We start from the raw sequence: 24,032 nt of genomic DNA on the forward strand, positions 1-24,032 counted from the left end.
GACTCATTGGTCATACTTGAAAATAAAAACCCAATATGATGGATTGTTGTGAAAAGGAGGTAGTCCTGACAGCGAGACTACTGTGTGAGAACAGAGCTGTGCAAGTCAAGCACCTCATTAAACAGACAGTGAAGGATGAACTTGTTTGGAGGAGGGCAGTCAGGCAGAGAGCAAGATTTAAACATCCCTGAAAGAGAATCTGTTAAAATGCACAGAAATGTTCAGGTTATCAAGCTAAACTGATTTAGAAGACTATTACGTATAGATAACAATAATACAATCTTTTCCTTTGTTTAGATTGATAAATGATTTAGCTTTTTGTTTTACACACATTTATGAATGTGTTATTCACATTGATAAACTATTTTATGTTTATTGTTTAAAAACCATTAAACTGATAAATTGTAAATTGCAATTTAAATACCGAATTATTCTATTGGATAGGCATGCTAGATTTAAAATTGTACACTGTGATGATGTTCAATCTACATATTCATTGTACTTTTTTAATACAGTTGTTGTTGTTGCAATATATTTGTTTATATTTTATATTTGTATATACTTTGTATTTTTTATATTTATTTATTTTTTGGTTGCCACAATTTAGACAATTACTGAGGGGACACATTTTGAAAATGCTTTCTCCACCAATAGGCTTATTATAATAAAAGTATTTAAATACCTTAGCATACTGTATGCTGCAGCCTATTATGTTTAAATAAATAAATAAATAAATAAATAAATAAATAAATAAATAAATAAATAAATAAATAAATAAATAAATAAATAAATAAATAAATAAATAAATGTGTTCAAGTTATGTTAACCTCCCTTTTCATTAGCAGGAAAACCTGACACCATCCCAGACGTGTAAAGATTTGTGGCGCCATCTTGTGTCCAGTTGAATTGTTGTATGGCAGTTTCTGTGTAAGCTATCGTTTCTAAAAAGTCACATTTTTTAGTTAAATGAAGTAAAGTTTATGAATTTTTTTCACAGATACCTGTACACATATTTTTTTTTCAATACCTGTACACAAGGATAATTATTTTTAATAGGGGAAAGAGACAAAAAGATACAACCAACTTCATAATCAGAACGATCCAATGAGTAGGCTATGGGGAGAGCTGAGGAACAGCATCCAAACACAGCAAAATGTGTATGAGTGACTAGAATATTACATTTAGAAAGCACTTTAGAATAAGTCAAAACAAGTCCTTCATGGTTATAAATATTATTACAATGCCAATTATTTAAAAAACAAATACTTACATTTATACAGAATGATCTACCATTTGAGATAAAACACCTGTTTGGAGAGAAATTGTGTTTATAGATAATATTACAAGAAAGAAGAAAATGTTTGTGAAAATTAGATAGTTTTAAAGGAAAAACGGCCTCTTTTCTGCTTATCTTCAGTTTTGGCACCTGAGGTCATGAGTCATTTGTGTCCATGGCAACAAGAAACGCTTCTCCCTTAGCTTAGCCCCGCCCATCAGCAACAGTTGCCAGCTGTTAACTTCTCCTTTCAATTTTTAGCTTGAAACTGCCATCATGAATTGCTCCGGTTTTATTATTTTAACTTATAAACAACTTATAATCTATTGTTTTGACCTTTTGTAATAGAGACAAAGGTAAGTGTCTGAAATTACTATAACGTTAACGGTTATTAGTTCCTTGTTGTTTTATTGCCGTTGTCAGCCGTTGATCGCAGAAACTGTTTAGGTTAACGTTATATTGCTATCGATTTATACCGTTGTAGCCTACTGTTAAGGTTGCAGATCGGTCTCTGACAAATAAGGATATCCGAAACGATAAAACCTTTTAAAATATCTAGTTTAAAACACGTCTCAATTTAACGTAACTTAGCTAACGTTACAACGTGTAAGTTAAACATTTTTTTTTTTAGATTCGGATTTTAATGTATTAAATATGTCAAGTGGAGTATAGCTAACTTTGTTTGGACTTTGCATAGGCTACACACACCATTATTTACCAATTTTTTTTTTAAACATATCATTCATGGAACACACACACACACACACACACACACACACACACACACACACACACACACACACACACACACACACACACACAGACAAAGTTTGTTGCTAGGCTAATGTTTTTTATACAAACTGTACATTCTATCCCCCTGCACTACCCCTGCTCAAACCTACCCATCACAGGAAACATTATCATTATGCATTTTTACATTATTAATAAAACATTGTTTAGCATTTTAAAGCTATTTTAAATATGAGGGCATATGAAATGTCTTGTACCAGTGTAATACCTTAAATACTTGATTTTACCATATTTTGGTCCATATTGACATCCATTGTGCATGTGAATCTCCTGTTCCACCACATCCCAAAGTTGCTCTGCTGGACTGAGATTCAGTGACTGTGGATGCCATTTGAGAATAGTATTGTCACATTCAAGAAATCAGTTTGAGATGATGTGAGCTTTGAGACATGGCACATATCCTGCTGGAAGTGGTCATCAGAAGATGGGTAAACTGTGGTCATAAAGAAATGGACATGGTCAGCAACAGTACTCAGTTAAACAATGCTCAATTGCTACTAGGGACAATGTGCCAAAAAATATCCCACACACCATTACACCACCAACAACAAGGATGGATCAGGATGGTTTCCTGTTGTTTACTGCAAATGCTGACCCTATACCATCTGAATGTTGCAGTAGAAATTGAGGCTCATCTATTGTCCAATTTTGGTGATATTGTGTGAATTGTAGCCTCAGTTTACTGTTCTTGGCTGACAGGTGTGGCACCCGGTGTGTCTTGCTGTAACCCATCTGCAGGGGTCGATATGTTGTGCGTTTAGAGACGTTCTTCTGGATACCTCAGTAGTTAGAGTTACTGTAGACTTTCTATCAGTTAAAAACTCTGGCCATTGTTCTGTGACCTCTGGCATTTCACCCACACAACTGCCACTCACTAGATATTTTCTCTTTTTTAGACCATTCTCTGCAAACCCTAGAGATGGTGTGTGAAAATCCCTGTAGATTAGCAGTTGACATACTCTACTCAGACTAGCCCGTCTGGCGCCAACCTCCATGCCACATTCAACATCACTTAAATCAGTTCTTCCCCATTCTACACTCAGTTTGATATTTGTATTAAATGTTGAGCAGTTGAGCAGGTGTTCCTAATATGTTATAAAGTGGCCAGTGAGGGTATATACACCGATCAGGCATAACATTATGACCTAATATTGTGTTAGTCCCCCTTTTGCTGCCAAAAAAAGTCCTGACCTGTCGAGGCTTGGATTCCACTAGACCCCTGAATGTGTGCTGTAGTATCAGGAACCAAGATGTTAGCAGCAGATCTTTTTAAGTCCTGTAAGTTGTGAGGTGGGGCCTCCATGGATCCTGTTTTTTTTCAGCCCTTCCACATATGCTCGATTGGATTGAGATCTGGGGAATTTGGAGGCCAAATAAACACCTCCAACTCGTTGCTGTGCCGCTGAACCATTTTTGCTTTGTGGCAGGACGCATAATCCTGCTGAAAGAGGCTACAGTCACCAGGGACTACATTTCCATGAAAGGGTGTACATGGTCTGCAATGCTGAGGCAGGTGGTACGTGTCAAAGTAACATCCACATGGATAGCAGGACCCAAGGTTTCCAAGAAGAACATTGCCCAAAGCATCACACTGCCTCTGCCGGCTTGCCTTTTTCTCATAGTGCATCCTGGAGCCATGTGTTCCCCAGGTAAGCGATGCACATGCGCCCGACAATCCATGTGATATAAAAGAAAATGTGATTCATCAGACCAGGCCACCTTTTTTCATTGCTCCATTTTTCTGATGCTAACGTGCCCACTGTTGGCACTTTCGGCGATAGACAGGGGGTCAACATGCAACAAACTGTGATGCACTGTGTTTTCTGATACCTTTCTATCAGAACCAGCATTAACATTAACCTTGGTCCACTTCTGATAGATACTAACCACTGCAGACACCTCTGACCCAGTCGTCTTGCCATCACAATTTGACCCTTGTCAAACTTGCTCAAAACCTTACGCTTGCCCATATGTCCTGCTTCTAACATTCATTTTGAGGAAAAAATTCTGATTGAAAGACCGCTGTTCGACAGTGTCTGTGTTTACTAGTAGCACGCAAGCGCAACTCGGCCGTCATTATGTTAAGCCCCGCCCACCGACTCTATACACAATTTGATTGGCCTGACCAGAGTTTGGTTTTTACAGCTCAGAACTGTATTGAGAGTTGCTAGACGATACTCGCGGTAGCTTAGATTTGCTTCCGCTAGGTTGCGTCTAGATTTCTAGGCTAGTATTTATCATGATTTTTGAGACATTAAGTTTTCTTAGGGTTATATTTGACTATAACAAAATGTTCCTTTTCATTGACTTTGATCTGATTAATAATATTCCCAAATGAAAATATTTGAATCATTTTTTTTTAATATATACCAATATTTTAAAAATATATACCAATTATACCAAACTATATGCCAGTCTTTTAAAAAAACATTTTAAAATCTGAATTTATTTCATAAGTTGATCTTGATCACAGAAAAATATGTCCTTTTTGTATTTCATTTAAATGTTCTTGCAACAAATGACATTATGATGTTATCTGTGGCACATGCCTATTTATAACAATCCTGCCAGTGGCCTGATAAAGAGAAGGCTTTGTGTTTTAATAAAATAAAATTAAGACTGATTCAATTTTGATTTAATCACATTATCATGATAGATCCTTTAATTAATATCAACAGAAGATGCTGATGTTAGTGTGCTTAAATCAGCTGGTCAATCAATCAATATGACCCAGAGAAAACTTCCTTATATTACTATTGATTGCCTGATGCAGGTCATTTGCCTGGTAAGCTTTTGAGATTGTGCAGTCAGTTAAGTCAGTGATTTACAGGCGTGGCTGGTTGTCTAGAAACGGGAAGTTAAATACCATAAGCCAGTAATCAGAGAGCTTGTGTTTTGAGTTGCAGAGAGACGGATTATTGTTGATATGTAAACTAAGAGGCATCAAACTCAGTTCAGACACTGACACTAATTCATAGGAGCAAGATGAACCCTTACCAAATGCATTTTCAGGTAAACAGCCAAACAGATTTGCATGTGTTTTTGACTGTTGTGAAGAAATTGCTCTTTAAGAAGAATGTCTTTCTCATATACAATACACTTAATAAATCTATATTTGGTTCTGTTGTTGTTGCTAATGTGCTTAATGTACTATGCCAATGCTAATGTATATCTACTGCACAGAACATGAGAAAGGGAAGGGCTTTTATTTCCATTTTTCACACACATTTTATTCTTTACAAATTGGAAAGCTTATTATTGAAATAATATTCCAAACAATAAACAACTGCAATAGTGGACACTGACAATGGATTTAACAGTTGTCATAGAGATGGACTTTCACAATATGTTTTCTGCCATCTACAGACAAAATTAGCATAGCTCCTTAGCTAAAAGAGGGCGTTTGTATATTATAATATGTATTTGATACAGTGGTTCTCAATTTTGTTTTAAAATAAGAAAAAACTAAACCTTTTCCCCCTTTTTAAAATGATATAGAATACATTATAATTAAATTCAAATTATAAATAACAATAAATTGTGTTTTTATCTGAACAAAGTAAACTGCATATTATCTGTGTTTAACCAAAAAATATGATCTGTTTTGCCAAAACAAATTATACATTGCCTAATATAAAACTAAACATTTTAATAGTCAAAATTATTATTCTATTATGCCTCAAAAAATTTATAATTAGGTGATACTGTTTTGCAAAAAAAAAAGCTTTGTGTGATAAACAGAAATGTTAAGAAATTTAAGTTGGAACACAGAACTATAAAAGAAGTGAACAGACAGGTCACCAGGGGTATCCCATACAAATGTCCGTTTTATGCAGTCTACATGTTAGGGGCCAGTTTCCCTATAGTCCTGAAATAAAAAGAGACATATAATAAAATATGCTAAAAAAGAAACCAGGAAGGTTATAGAGAAAAAGCTATCTTATACCCACCAAGACTATACTCATTAAAATGTAGTAAAATGTAGTAATATGGTGATAGTTTTAATTTAAAATAGTTGTTTTTCCTAGTTTAATGTATCTTGAAATGTCATTATGCCTTTGATTCAGAAATGTTGATTTGGTTGTCATAGCTAAACTAAAAATACTCCAAATGTTTTTTTTCTCTTTCTCTCCCCATCCAGCCTCTTGTTAGGAATCACCACATCGATTCATCTTTGTATCACAAATCTTTCACCATGTTGGGCCAGTTCTCCCCTGGTCAGCCCTACACTGCTATGTCCTCTACACCATCCTGGAGCCCAGCACACCAACTTCAGCCCTTCCGCTTCCGCTCACGCACTGACCCCATAGACTGGAGGCGTCTCTCTGCCCTTGATGTGGACCGCGTTGCGCAAGAGATAGATGTGGGTGTGCTCCAGGATTTCATTATGACTGTAACATTCTGTGCCGTAGACGGCGAGCGGTGTCCAAACTGCCGTGGGCCCGCTGACCCTTCCTTGATCAAGCTGCTTCGTATGTCTCAGCTGAGCACTGAGTACCTGCTGCACTGCCAGGACGTCCTGAGCACTCAGCTGTCAGGACTGGAGGAGCGTCTGCAGGCGGCGCTCTCTCTGGTCCAACAAGGAGAAGAACAACGAGCAGAACTGGAAAAAAACCTGCAGGAAACTAAGCTGGAGAATCGACGGAGAAAGAAGTTGATCAGCACTCAACAGCTCCTCCTGCAGGCCAGTGCTAATAATTATCACAAGGTGGTTTTCTTGAAAAGTTGAACACAGGCCTGGTTTCACAAACTGGGTTTAGATTAAGCCATTTAAGTTTTTATAAACATGCCTTAAAGAAACATCACTGGTGTGATGACACTGGTTTGTCATCTTGACAAAACAATGTCACTGAGTCCAGTGGAAGTTCTAAACGATTGATTGGGCCAGACAAAATTACAAAAATCACTGAAGAATTTACTGTGGCACGCATGGCATTAAGTTTTGATGAAAATCGATCATAGGTTCGAATCCGCCTTTTGCGACACTCGCTCTACTCCCTTTCCCCATCCCATATCAGATCGGAAAGGTATTTATTTTCAATAAAAAAAGAGAAAATATTAGAAAAGGGGAAATAAAGCGTCTAACATGCGTTTAATAATATTTTTCTTAATAAGTTTCTCGGTTAAGAGGTAGTCAAGGTAAACGGACGTGCTGAATTAGAGACGATAAAAGTGAGTGGGTCCAATATCATTGGTCTTAAAAAGTGGGTGGGTCTTGTCCCACCCACACACAATGGTTCCGACGTCCATGGACTAAAATATAAAATATCTTAAACTGTGTTCTGAAGATGAACGGGTGTGGAACGACAATAGGGTGAGTCATTAATGACATCAATTTCATTTTTGGGTGAACTAACCCTTTAAGGCATGTCTGTGGGATAAAGAACTTTCAAAAAGTTTTTTTAATCACACTAATTCGCTACAGCTCAAACGTTTGGGATCCATACGATTTTTTTAATGTTTTTGAAATCAAATAATTGCAGCCTTGGTGAGCAGTCAAAATTGAAATGTCTGTTTTCTATTTTCATATATTTTAAAATCCTGTGATTATTATCAATGTTGGAAACAGTTGTGCTACTTTTTATTTTATTTTATTTTTTATGGAAACCGATGATTTAAAAGAATAATTCATATTAGACGGTAAAAAGGACAGCATTTATTTGAAATCTTCTGTAACACTGTACATGTCTTCATTGTCACTTTTAATAAATGTAATGTTTTTGCTAAAAAAAAAAAAAGTATTAATTTCTTTCAAAAAATCATACTGAGCCCAAACTTTTGAATGAAAGTATATTTGTAGGCTAACACTCTTTTATTTTTATAATATTAAAATGAACTGCCCATTTTGTGCAATATCCTTTATTAATAATAACAATAATAATAATAATAAAAAAAAAACAGTTCTAATGTGTTGATCCTTTTTCCTTATTGAAGTGCCAGTTCTGTGAAAAATCATTTGTCAACTACTCCTACTTACAAGCACATGTTCAGCGGAGACATCATGAGGTCACAGATGCAGGTTGGTGAGAAAATGTGTGTCCATTCATTTCTTTTAAACTTTTAAGTTTAGTTTCATAAAATTTCTGATAGGGAAGCTAGCACTTCAATTGAAAAAATATGTGATGATGTGGTAAAAAAAAAGAATATTGTGGCAACTCAGTATCACTTGTGCATGTGTGTGTCAGAGAGGCAGAAGAAGAGGAAAGTGGAACAGATGGAAGATGGGATAGAAGAACTGAAGGAGAGACTGAGATTGACACAGTTGCAGCTTCAGGCAGAGAGAGAAACAGACAGTGTGAGGCGGCAACAGGTGAGTTTGTTTGAATCTGAATTTTCCTTTTATGTCTTTTTCCATTGTTTGCTTGTTTGATTTATTTTTGTTGACAATTTAGTAAGCTTTATACTTCTTGAAGGAATAGTTCCTAAAAAATTCCAAGCTGTTTTTTTGTTTTGTTTTTGTTTTTCACACAACGAAAGTGGACAGGGACTTGCATTTTTGGCTTTGCATGGCAATATAAGGTTGTAATTTCCATTTTGTTGTTTATCAAAATGTTTATTGGGCGAATGCAAAAGTTTTGTAAGCGAACCCAAAAGCACTGAAATAGAATTTTCCTCTCAGTAATACTGAGTGCCTAAAGGGAAATAGTGATGGGAGGAGACACAAACATTTTGTGAGCAAGTGCTAAGTTTCTCAATGAACGCAAAAGTTGTGTAAACAGACGGAAAAGCACTGACATATTTTTCCTTCCATCTTCTCATATTTCTTCCCTCTCACCATGTTCCCTCAGGGGCTCTGTATCCTTAAGCACTGCATATGAAATATCAGTTTAAGTACCTTTTTGTTAAAAATTTAGAAAATGTATGTATGAATTTCTTCTAGGAACATGAAGAGCAGAAAAGGAGAGAACAGTCTGAGAAAGAAGCGCTGGAGAGATGGAAAGAAGAGGAGAGAAGAAAATTTCAGCAGGAAATCGGAGAGTTGAGACAATTGCTACACCAGGAGTCAAAAGACATGGCAAGCAAGAGCTCATCCATTGAGGCTGTGAGTATACACAAGTTTAAAATAAACATTTCAAATTGTCGCCAGTAGATGGAGACATATCCTCTGCTATGTATTTCTACTAACCGTTCAATAGAGGAGCTTTTGGAGGTAGGTTGGGATGTATAATGGACAAGTAGTTTAGTGTTTGTTGGATAATTTTTTGTTATTTGTCATTGTTCCTTCTATAGAAGCTGCTGGTGTTGCAGAGCAAAGAACTGGGTCTATGTAATACTGCCAGTTTACAAGAAGAGATTAACCCTGAGAAAGAACTGAGAGAAAACGGAGAGAGAGAGCTAAAAGAGATAATGGCCAGGAAGGTAAGAGTTCTCTATTTGATCATTGAGTCATATATACAATGCACTGTTTATAAATGAATGGATATTAATTAAGGTGAAAATGAAAATTCTGTCATGACTCACTCTCATATCGTTCAAAACTCATAAGACCTTCGTTCACATTCGGAACGCAAATGAAGATTTTTTTTAATGAAATCCAAGAGCTCTCTGACCCCCTATAGACAGCAATGGAATTACCACTTTCAAGGCCCAGAAAGGTAGTAAAGACCGTTAAAACAGTCCATGTGACTCCAGTCGTTCAACCTTTATGTTATGAAGCGACGAGAATACTTTTTGTGTGCAAAAAACGAAGTAAAAACCCTTACTGTGTACAACATGAAAAGTGTCATAGAATGACATGGGTGAGAAAATTGTTGAATTATTTTTATTTATTTTTTAAATTGCACAAAAAAAGTATTCTCATTCCATTCTGATGCTCAGTTCAACCTTAGCAGATCTCAATCAACTCCCAAGTTTCGTAAATCAGTATATCGCGTACATGAATTCAGGCACTGGTTAGGACAGTAAGGACCCTGACTCACTACTAGTGCTGCAACGACGCGTCGACGTCATCGATTACGTCGACTACAAAAATACGTCGACGTGCGTGAAATAAGTCGACGTGTCACACTGTTTGTTTACATCTCGTGTAATGGCATACAGGGAATGGAGAAAGTTGCATTCTATCACAAAAACAGAGACCACTGTTATCAAAAGTATGGGAATACCTTAAACAGAGGACAAATAAAAGGCCCATTGTTCCCTTTGCAAAACCGATATGGTGTACCACTGCAGCACAACTGCGATGCGCGAGCACCTCAGAGGAAAACATCTCGGCGCTCTCTGGTGTTACAGTATAACTGGTTTCCGTGTGATCTGGTGACTAACTTCCTGGTTCAGGTCGGATATTCTCGTGCTTGCGGCATTCTGAAAAGTTGAGATGAACTCGATGCGGTGCGGACGCGCCTGGAAAAAACGAGCGCGTCGCTTTCATTATGAGAGCGCTTATCGCACGCCTACATTGGAAATAATGAACTTGAGCGCGCAAAAGACGTGATATGTGAACAGCCCCTTAAAAGACAGCGCGCTGCGAGACAACAGTCACAAACCACCGAGCTACCCCGAATCAGCTCTAGATCTCTGGAAACCATGTTAAACCATAGCAGAACCCTGACTACATTTTATGGTTTGTGATGCTAAAGAACATTTCATGACGTCTCAGACAACTGTAAATGTATGGCTACTGTGGTTTAATTATAAACGCTATCATAAACTCATATTTACCATAGTAAAATAATTTTCTTTGCCTCTTTATTATTTTATACTGTAAAAACTTCAACCACATTGATTGAAAATGAATAAAGGTTGAAATATTATATTAGAAGTTGTACTTATATATTTTTTGTAAAGTTATCCAAAGGATTCATGAGCTAATAAAAAAAAAGAACATTAGATTAATTATTTATTTTAATAAAAATAATCGTTAGATTAGTCGACTAATCGAAAAAATAATCGTTAGATTAGTCGACAGAAAAAATAATCGTTAGTTGCAGCTCTACTCACTACACACTGATGGCTCTATTTCCGGCAACATAACAATGTCCTCATTGTACAAAATTTAAATCACTACTGGTGTTTATGAACAACAGCAAACTGATATCTTTATAAGTCTTTCAAACTCCCTCTGCACGCGATAGGATAGCGCTACACCAACCAGAGCAATGAAGGTGAAACAGAGCTCGTTGCTAGATTAAACATTCGCCATATCCGGTCGGCAAAACTCCGAACACATCTTCCCTTTTTAAGAATGACTTCAGTGTCGTTCTTTGTCCTTTTCTCAGAGAAAAGCTTAACTCCAAGTCTTCCAGAGTCGTGGTCAGAGCTGATTTGAAAGACCGCCGTTAGCCAGTTTCTGTGTTTACTAGAATCACGCAAACGCAACACGGCCGTCGTCATTATGGCCCCGCCCACCGACTCTAAACACGATGTGATTGGCCCGGCAAGAGTTAGGGGAATACAGCTCAGAAGGGTATTGAGAGTTCCTAGACGACACTTGCGGGCAGATTAAATTGGCTGCCGCTAGGGTGCGTCTAGATTTCTAGGCTAATGTTTATGCTGAAATATAATTACATGGATTGTATTTAAAAACAAACATCTATCGTGTGTCATTATGTGTAGTGAGTTGGCTCATGTGATTTATGTTTTGCGCTTATTACTTTCGTTAAGGGAACATAGTGCTCCCTGTTGTTCACTGTGTATTTTGGGACTTTTTAAGGAGTGAACGTTTCAGTGCACTGGAGCAAATTTGCAATTGATACCGCCCTTAAAATAGCTGACTCCCTGATCAGTGCCCTAACTGCTGAACTAGGGAACAGATTGAGATGCATCCCATGTCTACATGCCTAAATGCATTGTGTTGCTGTCATGTGCTTGGCTGATTATATATTTGCATTAACTTTGAACAGGTTTGCCTAATAAAGTAACAATATATGTTTTTTTAAAGTTTTTTTTTAAAGAAGATAAAAAAAATAAATGACAGTTAAGTCCACATGGTGCTTGCTTGCATTATTTACTTTGTCTTTAAAAATATAAATAACACATTCTCAATATATTTAATTATTCATGTCCATTAATTTTTTATTTTATTTAGAAAAGTGAATGGAAGATGAAATACCAGGAAGCACAGGACAGACACCAGCAGAAGCAAGAGGAGGCAAGTCTTTCTGGTATTGCTCTGTCTGTGCAGCATTTTAGAATCCTCTCATCACGTCTGTGATTTGTATGTCACAGCTGAGGAGTGAGAATGCCAGGCTTCTGAAGGCCTTGTCTCTGGAGAAAAACTCTAGCTCCAGTCTCAAAAAACTTCAACAGCAGGTTGTATCTCTCTCTTCTCAACTGAGCAAGAAGGACAGACTCATCAATTCTCAGGAGGAGAAGGTTGGTTAAGAATTTTACAATCAGTAAAACTGTGGATGAAAGTCTGCTGTAATTTCATGCAATTGTCAGAAAATGTTTCCTTAAAGGTGAAGTTCCACTAGAGGCACCAAACAATTGCAAAAATATTGTTTTCAGATTTCAAAGGTTTCCCCAAACTGTCCAACTGTCCCTTTTCGCTTTGCACCCCAAGTTTATTGCATGTCATCCTGTAAAATGAAGCACCACAGTGCTTAGACTTTGGAGAAGTCAACCTAAAAAATGTATCTCATATTAAACAGTGATATTATTTTTAAGGTATTTTCAAATTGAAAAATGGCACACTTTACCTTTAACTATATTAATTCATAATTAGATTATTAAAGAGATTGTAGTTATTGTAAAATTATCTGCTGATGTCTTGATTCTTAAACACTAATTATCTTTCCAATTGATGCTTTATCACACAGATTAAAAAACTGTCGGTCATACCAGTTTCAGGTAATGAATGATATCTATGTGGTCATTTCTTGATTAAAAAATGTTGCTTTGAATGAATTGTAATGTGGTTTGGCCCCTTTTTTCTCTTATTTGGTAGTTCCAGTGGTTTCTCAGAATGCTCAAGATTCTTCTGAGGAGCTCGAAGAGAAAGGGGAGAGTATGTGGTTTAGTTGTTTCTAACTACAGTATACTGTATGCATATACCAATCATGCCATGATGTATTTAAATGAAAATTGTGCATGCACCTCCAGGCATGGATGATTCCGATGAACCCCAGTGGAAGGTTCTAAAGTCACACAAAGGAAAGCCAGAGCTGATGAGAGAGTCCAGACCCATTCTAGAAGAATCACTTGAGGAAAAACTGGAAAATATGGGACTGCGGAAGGTAGAACACATTGAAGGCATGAATATTACCATTTGTTGTGTCGAAAGGGAGAAAAAATTGTAAATAAAACAGATTTTTTTAGGAAAATAACATATTTAAGTCATACTGTTAAACTAATAGTCTCACCCCAACATACAAACCGACTAATGAAGTAAAGAACACATCTACTGTGACTAACACCTCTTCTAACAACGTTTTGCTCAATGGCTGATTTACTAATATTTAAAAAAAAATTATATATAATATCACACACACACACACACACACACAGTGGGGCAAAAAAGCCACCAATTGTGCAAGTTCTCCCACTTAAAAAGATAAGAGAGGCCTGTAATTTTCATCATAGGTACATTTTAACTTTGAGAGACAGAATGAGAAAGAAAAAAATCCATAAAATCACATAAAATCACATAAAAAATGTATTTGCAAATTGTGGTGGAAAATAAGGATTTGGTCACCTACAAAAAAAGCTTTTCTGAAGATTTCTGGCTGTCACAGACCTGTAACAACTTCTTTAAGTGGCTCCTCTGTCCTCCACTCATAACCTGTATTAATGGCACCTGTTATCAGTATTAAAGACACTTATCCACAACCACTATGGCCAAAACCAAAGAGCTCTCAAAAGGCACACCAGAAACAAAATTGTAGACCTGCACCAGGCTAGGAAGAATGAATCTGCGATAGGTAAATAGCTTGGTGTGAAGAAATCACCTGTGGGAGCAATTATTAGAAAATAGAAGACATACAAGACCACTGATAATCTCCCTCCATCTGGGGCTCCTCGCAAGATCTCACCCTAAACACACAGGGTGACCTAGTGAATGACAGAGAGCTGGGAACAAAGGAACAAAGGCTACCGTCAGTAACACTATGCCGCCAGGGACTAAAATCCTGCAGTGCCAAACATGTTCCCCTGCTTAAGCCAGTACATGTTTGGGTCCATCTGAAGTTTGCTAAAGAGCATTTGGATAATCCAGAAGAGGATACGGAGAATGCCATATGGTCAGATAAAAGCAAAAGAGAACTTTTCTGTAAAAACTTGTCATGTTTGGGGGAGAAAGAATTTGCAATTGATACCATACCTACTGTGAAGCATGGGGTGGAAACATCATGCTTTGGGACCAGGACAATTGATCCGTGTAAAGGAAAGACCATGTATCGTGAGAGTTTGAGTAAAAACTTCCTTCCATCAGCAAGGGCATTGAAGATGAAACGTGGCTGGGTCTTTCAGCATGACAATGATCCCAAACACACTGCCTGGGCAATGAAGGAGTGGCTTTGTAAGAAGCATTTCGAGGTCCTGGATTGGCCTAGCCAGTCTCCAGATCTCAACCCCATAGAAAATCTTTGGAGGGAGTTGAACATTTGTGTTGCCCAGCGACAGCCCCAAAACATCACTGCTCTAGAGGAGATCTGCATGGAGGAATGGGCCAAACTACCAGCAACAGTGTGTAAAAACCTTGTGCCGACTTACAGAAAACATTTGACCTTTGTCATTGCCAACAAAGGGTATATAACAAAGTATTGAGATGAACTTTTGTTATTGACCAAATACTTATTTTCCACCATCATTTGCAAATAAATTATTTAAAAATGGGATTTTCTGTCTCTCATAAAGAGAAGTGAAGAAAAAGGATGAAAATTACAGGCCTCTCTCATCTTTTTAAGTGGGAGAACTTGCACAATTGGTGGCTGACTAAATATTTTTTGCCCCACTGTATATATGTATACACATACAGGGGTGAGTATGGTCACCCTGACTGGTCTGCGGCTATGCAGCTCCATACGCAACAAATTGCTGACACCTTTCTATTAGAACCAGCATTAACGTCTTGAGCAATTTAAACTACAGTAGCTTGTCTGTTTGACCGGACCACACGAGCCAGCCTTCGCTCCCCACATGCATCAATGAGCCTTGGCCACCCATGACCCTGTCACCGGTTCACCAATCTTTCTATATATATATATATATATATATATATATATATATATATTTACAATATACACAATATGCACTACTGGTTAGTAATTTGGGGTTAGACATTTTTTTTCTTTTTCTTTTTTGAAATAAATCAATATTTTTATTCAACAAGGATGTTTTAAATTGATAAAAAGTGACAGTAAATGAGATTTATATTATTTGAAAATATGTTTTTATTTTGAATAAATGCAGTTATTTTGAACCTTTTATTCCTCAAATATATTAGGCAGCAGAACTGTTTCCAACACTCATAATAAATCAGAATATTAGAATGATTTCTGAAGGATCATGTGTCACTGAAGACTGGAGTAACGATCCTGAAAATTCAGCTTTACATCACAGAAATAAATGATCATTTAAATTTATACATTGAAAACCAAATATTGTAATTTGTAATATATCCCAATATAAAAAAAAATGTCTATTTTTTTATCAAATAAATGCAAACTTGAAGAGCAGAAGAAACTTCTTTCAAAAACATTACAAATAGTAATATGATAATACATAATACATATTTATGGCTAGTAAATCTTATTTCATCAGCTATTAGTATGTGTGGCAAAAAGTACATTTTGGACCATGAACACATTAATATATTATGTGATTTAAAAGCATTGCTCGGTGGTTAAAGTCATGATGTTTTGGCAGGGTACCAAAGGCATCTCAAAGCAAACATTTAAGAGTCTGAGTGTTCTGTTGACTGGTCAGCGGCTGCAGAGATATAGACAGCAGCCAGAGCTTCAAAACCATAGAGACAACTTGGTACATGAGGTCACCAGGCGAGTGAAAAGCCTACAGAAGAGCCAGGGGAAATTAACACCCAGCACTTCGAAACCGAGTAAGCAGAAGTGTTATTTATCATGCCACCACATTACCCATATTCTTACTTATCTGCTTTCATGTCAGTTCTATTTGAATTCTTCTCATTTGAACCAAGATCAGTCAATCTACTATATTTGTTTTTAGGGAGAATGAAAAATTCCACAGTGAAGGAAAAAAGGCTCTTATCCAGGGAGGGCTCAAAGCCATCCATTCAGAAAGCCAAAAGCCAGCAGCCAAAAGCACTTATTCCAACACCCTCCCCACGCTCCAAAGCACCTCCTCAAAATCAGACTCTAAAAACACAGCAAAAAAAGAACAGGTATACTTTTCCTTACAATTGGTAAATGTTCAGACTGCTCAGTGACATGAAAATTACAACATGAAATCCAATTGTGAGAGGCCAAACAGCTTTATATATATATATATATATATATATATATATATATATATATATATATATATATATATATATATTATATATTTGAACACACTGCTATTTTGTAAGTTCTCCCACTCAGCCCATGGAGGGGTCTGAAATTGTCATCATAGGGGCATGTCCACTGTGAGAGACATAATCTTTAAAAAAAATCCAGAAATCACAATGTTTGATTTTTTTAAACTATTTATTTGTATGATACAGCTGCAAATAAGTATTTGAACACCTGAGAAAATCAATGTTAATATTTGGTACAATAGCTTTTGTTTGCAATTACAGAGGTCAATTGTTTCCTGTTGTTTTTCACCAGGTTTGCACACACTGCAGGAGGGATTTTGGTTCACTCCTCCACACAGATCTTTTCTAGATCAGTCAGGTTTCTGGCCTGTCACTGAGAAACACTGAGTTTGAGCTCCCTCCAAAGATTCTTTATTGGGTTTAGGTCTCGAGACACTAGACCACACCAGAACCTTGATATGCTTCTTACAGAGCCACTCCTTGGTTACCCTGGCTGTGTGCTTCAGGTCATTGTCATGTTAGAAGACCCAGCCTCGACTCATCTTCAATGCTCTACCGGAGGGAAGGAAGTTTTTCCCCAAAGTCTCGCAATATATGGCCCCGGTCATCCTCTCCTTAATACAGTGCAGTTGCCCTGTCACATGTACAGAAAAAACACCCCCAAAGCATGATGCTACTACAGCCCCATGCCTCACAGTAGGGATAAAGTTCATGGGATGGTACTCATCATTCTTCTTCCTCCAAATATGTTTACTGGAATTATGACCAAAAGGTTATATTTTGGTCTAATCTGACCACATGAATTTCTCCCATGACTCCTCTGGATCATCCGAATGGTTATTGGCAAACTTAAGACGGGCCTGGACATTGGCTGGTTTAAGCAGGGGAACCTTCCGTGCCATGCATGATTTCAAACCATGACGTCTTAGTGTATTACCAACAGTAACCTTGGAAACGGTGGTCCCAGCTCTTTTCAGGTCATTGACCAGCTCCTCCTGTGTAGTTCTAGGCTGATGTCTCACCTTTCTTAGGATCATTGAGACCCCACAAGGTGAGATCTTTCATGGAGCCCCAGTCCAAGGGAGATTGACAGTCATGTTTAGCTTCTTCCATTTTCTAATGATTGCTCCAACAGTGGACAGTCCTTTTCCTCAAGCTGCTTGGCAATTTCCCCGTAGCCCTTTCCAGCCTTGTGGAGGTGTACAATTTAGTCTCTAGTGTCTTTTGTCTTGGCCATGTTAGTAGTTGGATTCTTACTGATTGTATGGGGGGGACATGTGTCTTTATGCAGCTTTGTGAATCCAACATGTAGGTGTCTTTGTTTCTTCAGTAGAACACAAATTAAGATTTTAACTCTAAGCATTGCTATGTGCCAGTCATATAATGGTGTGAATAGGTAACAATTCTATGAGAGCAAAATAAAAAAACATGCTTAGACAACGTGCACAAAAACCCTGCAGCTCCTAATGACACATTGATGTCTTAAGAAACGAACCAATCGATTTCTGTGAGAAACCGTTTATCTGGGTAGGCAGATACACATCTAATTTTCATTTTTGGGTAAACTAACCCTTAAAACCAGCACATGTCCAGGCCTGTCTTAAGTTTGCCAATGACCATTTGGATGAGTCACGGGAGAAAGTCATGTGGTCAGATGAGACCAAAATAGAACTTTTTGGTCATAACACCATCCCTACTGTGAAGCATGGGGGTGGTATCATTATGCTTTGGGGGTGTTTTTCTGCACATGGGACAGGGCGACTGCACTGTATTAAGGAGAGGCCATGAATTACAAGATTTTGGGGAACAACCTACTTCACTCAGTTAGAGCATTGAAGATGGGTCTTCCAACATGACAATGACCCGAAGCACACAGCCAGGATAACCAAGGAGTGGCTCTGTAAGAAGCATATCAAGGTTCTGGCATAGTCTAGCCAGTCTCCAGACCTAAACTCAAAAAAGAATCTCTGGGGGGAGCTCAAACTCTGATCTAGCGAAGATCTGTGTGGAAGAGTGGGCCAAAATCCCTCCTGCAGTGTGTGCAAACTAGGGGTTGAACGACTTTAATTTTTTCAAAGTCGACATTTATGTGATGAAAGTTGAGTCGACTAGTCACTGATGACGTCATTAATTAAAAATAAAATAAACCTGAACCATGAGCTGAGACTCGAACTTGGGTCTTCTTGAGCACAGCACAGCTGACATGGCATATGACACAGCGCTGCCCATAAGGTTATTGATCCTACATGACAGCTTTTGTATCAGTTCTTTTGTCTTATGGTTGTTATATTTCTCACAGATTTCTGTTCTTTCTGAATAAGATACAGATAAAGTAGCACAATAAAGATTACATGTATATGAAGGCATTAGTAAGTTCGTGAGTGATTGTGTGTGAAACCTGGCAGCGTCTCTCTACTAATAGTGAAGCTGTGAGTTTTAGTTATCAAGAAATATATGCTAGAACGTTTCAGTTTCTAAGCTTTTTTTTGTGTGGATAAATCACAGAACAGTGTTGACAATACATTTCTGCGCTACTGGATGGTTTTGTGTGAGGCGCGCGCAATCTCCGCGTGATGTGCGATCGGCTATGTGTGTGTGTGTTGCAATATGCAGCACGCAGTTAAGCGCGATGATTAACTTACGTGTACAATGAGCGTGCATTCTCCTGATCAGTTTTGAGCATCCAGATGGTATAATCAAACATGTCTTGTGGAGAGCTCACAGAGTATGCATTTATTTGTCATTTTTAACTGTTTAAAACAGAGCCTGCATGTCAGGAATTGTTTATCCTGTTGTGCCCTCTATAGGCCAGCGACTAGTCGACGTCAAGCTTAAAGCGTCGTGACAGAGCATTAAGGTGCAACCCCTAGTGCAAACCTGGTAAAAAACTACAGGAAACATTTTACCTCTGTAATTGCAAACAAAGGCTACTGTACCAAATATTAGCATTGATTTTCTCAGGTGTTCAAATACTTATTTGCAGCTGTTACATACAAATAAATAGTTAAAACATCATACATTGTGATTTCTGGATTTTATTTTTTAGATTATGTCTCTCACAGTGGACATGCCCCTACGATGACAATTTCAGACCCCTCCATGATTTCCAAGTGGGAGAACTTGCAAAATAGCAGGGTGTTCAAATACTTTTTTTCCTCACTGTATATATAATTAATATCACTTTTAATGAGTATATTTCTCTTTTTAGCACACCACCTTTCAGTTCAGATGAGTCAGTTGAGGACAGTGCCTATATTACCAGCTTACGGAGTAAGCCTTCCCCCTCTGTCCGCCTTGTTCAGTCAGGATCACTGCTGAACCCAACAGCTGAGCCTGATTGGTCAGATAGTGAGCTGTCAGAGGCTGCAGACACACCCAAATTCCTCAAAGCTTCCAATCCACATGGTGAGCAAATTCAAACAAAACTATTTATTTTAATCACAACAAGGCCATTTGAAACTAGTCTTAATACTGTATACATTTAATCTATAAATAATATATATATGATCATCACTTCCTTTCATGTGTATATATATATATATGACGGGAAAAGTTTATGTCAATGTATGTATGTATATATATATATGTCAACAAATGTTTGATTCTTGCCCATTTTGTTCATCATGATGATCTTCACAAATGAACACAACTTTTATGAATTCAGAAGCCTAAATACAATTGCCAGAAGTAAAAGGCTAGATGTAGGGTGTAAGCAAACTACATCACAACTTCTGTTAATCCTTTTAGCAACTTGTTAACAATCGCCTTTTTCAAGACAAGTAAAAGCTTTTTTTTTAAAAAACTAAGGGGGTATTACTGATGTATTTCATGTTGTGGAATAAAAATGTGAAAATATCTTGAGCTTGTGTTGACCACTGACCTTATTTCAGGCATTTAACCAAAAACCCATTTAAAAAAATCTATTGACTTTAGGACGATGGAACCAAAATACTTACTAGTTTACTAACTAGTATACTTACTAGGACTAAAATACTTACTATTTTTTTGTGTTTTGGCCTACAAAAATGTGTGTAATCCTTGCTGCACTCTTTGACAACAGAATAGACAGATTTTTTTTAAACGTCACCAATAGAAATGTATATTTAAATTATCTATTTTATCATATTTGATAAATTAACTTTTGTGGACCAAGGTGAAATAACACTTGATTCCCCAGAATGCTTTAGCTGTGTTGAATGTCTTTAAATAACCTTGCTGTAAATTCCTTGCTGTCATTCCATTCCAACATCCTCTGGGATGTGAACAATTTAGTTTAATTTTAGTTTAGTCTTACATTACAATATTAGTCCATTAAAAAGAATGGTTTATGATTGCAGGTTCTGTTGTCCAAACACTGACAAGAAGTTTGGAAAGACAGCTAAGCACACCAGTCAAAAAGCCTGTAGGTGGGACTAGAGTTCTGCCACCATCCCCTCGCCCTGGCATTGTTAAGCAGAGAGCGGTAAAAAAAAAATAGCACACATGCTTTCATATAAGCTATTTCCATACTGAAATCTTGTTGCAGAAATAATTTGTTTTTGAACATTGGGTCTCATTCACTAACTATATGTACACTCAAATGTGTGTGTTTCAGGGACAAATCATGATTCTTCAATAACTTTTGTTCTAAAATGTATTCGAAATTAAAAATAAAAATAAATGTAAGAACAACTGAAACCACTTGTACACTAAGACCATTAAAAATAACACAAATACATATAAATTTGTGTCATTCAACCATAGACTGTAAAAAGATATGGACGACTCGACATCATCCGTTTCCGCTTGGCAGATTTGAGGCTTTCAGACGGGGGTGCACGGCGCAGACATCTTGGGACCGAGTCTGCGCAGTAGCGATTTCGGGACCGGAGTTGCGCAGTAGAGCGCAGGAAGTAGAGCAGGAAGTACAGCTGCGATATCGAAAGCCCGCCCACACTCTCGCAGATGCAGAACAATTAATTATGTTGGTGTGAAATAAACAGTTATGGAAATGTAGAAATTAAAGCTAAAGCTCTAATCTGCTCCCAAAAATTTCGAAAAAAGTCAGTTAGTGCCTCAGTGACAACTTCACTCAGAGAAGCCGTCAGTCTCAGCTGTCAATCATGACGTCACACCCCCCGTTTTTATAGCATCAAATAACTAACTCAAACTAAACTTATTTTTAAAACGAACACCTGAAATGAAATCATCGTGATGATAACTGCCTTCAGTGACATAAACTAACTTTGGGGAAAAAAAATTGAAGTGCAATTTTATTATTTAGTTTGCCTCGCGTCCATTAGAAAACACAGAGGGGCGGCTATACTGGGACCGGTCACCGGAGGGCGATCGAGGCGCGAAATTTTCAGTAAATGAGAGGGAGACTGCAGGCTTGCATTCAACATACAACGTTTGAACCGTCATCCTTCTCTTCACTTGTTTAAACTGGGTCGGTACTTCCACCAAACCTTTCCAACGTGACTACGTAGTGTGGCTCAAAGGGAGTGCAAGATGAGCATTTGTGGTTAAAAAGTATATATATATATATATATATATATATATATATATATATATATATATATAAAATGACAGATTGTTTCGCTAGGTAAGAGTTCTCCTTATTCCTCGGCTGGGATTGTGTAGAGCCATTGTGCAATTTGGACCTTCAACCTGTTGGACCCCGGTGATGTCCGCTATATGGGCAAAAATCATGTAATATTTTCCTCAGAATTTCCTTAAAGACTGCATCCGCTAATATTAGTTGTTTGGTGCCTCTTGAGGCCAGGTGAGTGTAATAGCTGTGCATGTCTCTCAAGAGGCGCGCTAACAACTGATGTTCCCCTAATCCTCACTTCTATCCGGGTCAATGGCACCCAATGTGGTCCTACTCGCCCTGCTCGGAGCGGGATTCGAACCCGGGTCGCAGGCACGATAACTAGGATGCGAAAGACCACAGCCACTAGCGTGCCTCTTGGGGCCAGGGGAATGAGATTTATATGCACAGCTCTTACTGACCTACGTCTGTTACATTAACCCCCTTAAACCTCGCTCCCATCTGCGTCAATGGCACCAAATGTAACTGGTCCTAAACAACCCGTTTTGAGTGGGATTCGAACTGGAGTCTCCAGCGTGGGAGGCGTGTGCGCTGACAAGGACTATAAAGACCACAGCCCCTAATGTCAGTTACACACGCGCCTCTTGAGGCCAGCGGAATGAGGTTTACACGCCTCTTATTTGTTACACCTCCATAGCACCAAAAGTAATCTGTCCCACTCACCCTGCTCTGCGCAGGATTCGAACTCGAGTTGCAGGCATGCTAACAAGGACACCAAAGGCCGCTGCTAGTGCACCTCCTGAAGCTAGGGGGGATGAGCTTTACACATTTATATACACATGTGTTGTGATTTAGGCAAAAAGGAAGTTTTCGTGAGAAGTTCTAATGTGCGTATAAATAAGAACAGTGTACACAATTATTAGTGAATGAGACCCATTGTCTTTAGTATTTAATTGAATTTCTTTGTATCATACCTGTCTTCTAGCTGTCTGATGAGGAGAGTGATTTGGAGCTGTCCTCCATAGAAGAGCTCACGGCAAACCGTGCGAAAGTACGCAAAAGTTCAGAGGTCGTCGGAACCTCTGGGACCAGTGCATGGAGTTCTGCAGCCAGTAGACCAGGAGCATGGTGACGTGTGATGTGACCTGCCAAATAAATGCATGATTTCACTCCAAACCCTCATTTTTAGACTCGTATAGACTTGCATTTACAAATGAATCATTATCAATCAAAAATATCAGCTATTACTTGTTTGTGTGCTGTAGTATAACCTTCAGGCGCTGTTTTGTTATAAATTGTGCACTTGATAGTGACAAATGTAAGACACATTTCATTTGTATGAAAATTTTCAATGAGCTTTTTATATACAGCAAATAATCATTGGGTTTCAAAAACTTTTTGTGTGTTTATGATATTTAATTATAATTTATATTTGAAATCAATCTTAATCTAATATTGAAGACTTTCAATCAAACATGAATATACAGTATCAAATTGGGGTAATGAATATATGGTTGATGTACTGGTGAAAATGACTACTCGTGATAAAATAGAAAAAAGTACATGAAGAAATAAAAAAGGAAAAGAAAACGAAACAAAACATTTTTGCTAAGTCTGGATTTAGTTAGCCAATAGTTAGCTAATGTGGTCGGAACCATCATCAACATCACGTTCCGACCTTTAATTGCTTAGGAAGCATTTACATGATTGGAGGAAACAACTTTAAAGATGACTAAAGAGATAGTGTCCAGCTGACAGTAACTTTATTACAAGTACGCTACAGTTAGGTCATCTGCCGCTTTCAATGCTTGTTCTTTTTAAATTCAAGTGGATTCTGATTGGCTGTCAGTATGTTTATTTGTTTATCACCTGGAAAAAAAGCATTCTGAAAGTGATTCCAACTGTTTTGTTCTTCTGTGTCATTCTAGCCATGGTGTGATGCTAGCTATTCTCATAGAATTAGAATGATTATTAAAGCT

General features: G+C 37.6%; 1 protein-coding gene across 4 annotated transcripts; it reads left to right on the forward strand.

Moving 5' to 3' along the window:
* Positions 1-1,496: 1,496 nt before the first annotated feature.
* Positions 1,497-23,449, forward strand: dzip1l (DAZ interacting zinc finger protein 1-like). 4 transcript variants are annotated; one of them, XM_067458397.1, is made up of 17 exons: positions 1,497-1,632; positions 3,514-3,735; positions 6,228-6,794; positions 8,021-8,105; positions 8,272-8,396; positions 8,967-9,128; positions 9,317-9,445; positions 12,114-12,176; positions 12,254-12,400; positions 12,847-12,877; positions 12,975-13,034; positions 13,130-13,263; positions 15,893-16,082; positions 16,211-16,385; positions 19,729-19,925; positions 20,858-20,982; positions 23,039-23,448. In XM_067458397.1, the coding sequence occupies exons 3-17, from the start codon at positions 6,282-6,284 to the stop codon at positions 23,183-23,185; spliced, it is 2,283 nt and encodes a 760-aa protein (XP_067314498.1). In that variant the 5' UTR covers positions 1,497-1,632; positions 3,514-3,735; positions 6,228-6,281; the 3' UTR covers positions 23,186-23,448. The 4 variants fall into 4 exon arrangements, with proteins under 4 accessions (XP_067314498.1, XP_067314499.1, XP_067314497.1 ...); XM_067458398.1 differs by lacking the exon at positions 3,514-3,735; XM_067458396.1 differs by lacking the exons at positions 1,497-1,632; positions 3,514-3,735 and adding an exon at positions 4,979-5,098 and having other exon boundaries at positions 23,039-23,449.
* Positions 23,450-24,032: the final 583 nt, after the last annotated feature.

This window comes from Pseudorasbora parva, chromosome 12, assembly GCF_024679245.1.
Source record: "Pseudorasbora parva isolate DD20220531a chromosome 12, ASM2467924v1, whole genome shotgun sequence".
NCBI classification, from domain to species: domain Eukaryota; kingdom Metazoa; phylum Chordata; class Actinopteri; order Cypriniformes; family Gobionidae; genus Pseudorasbora; species Pseudorasbora parva.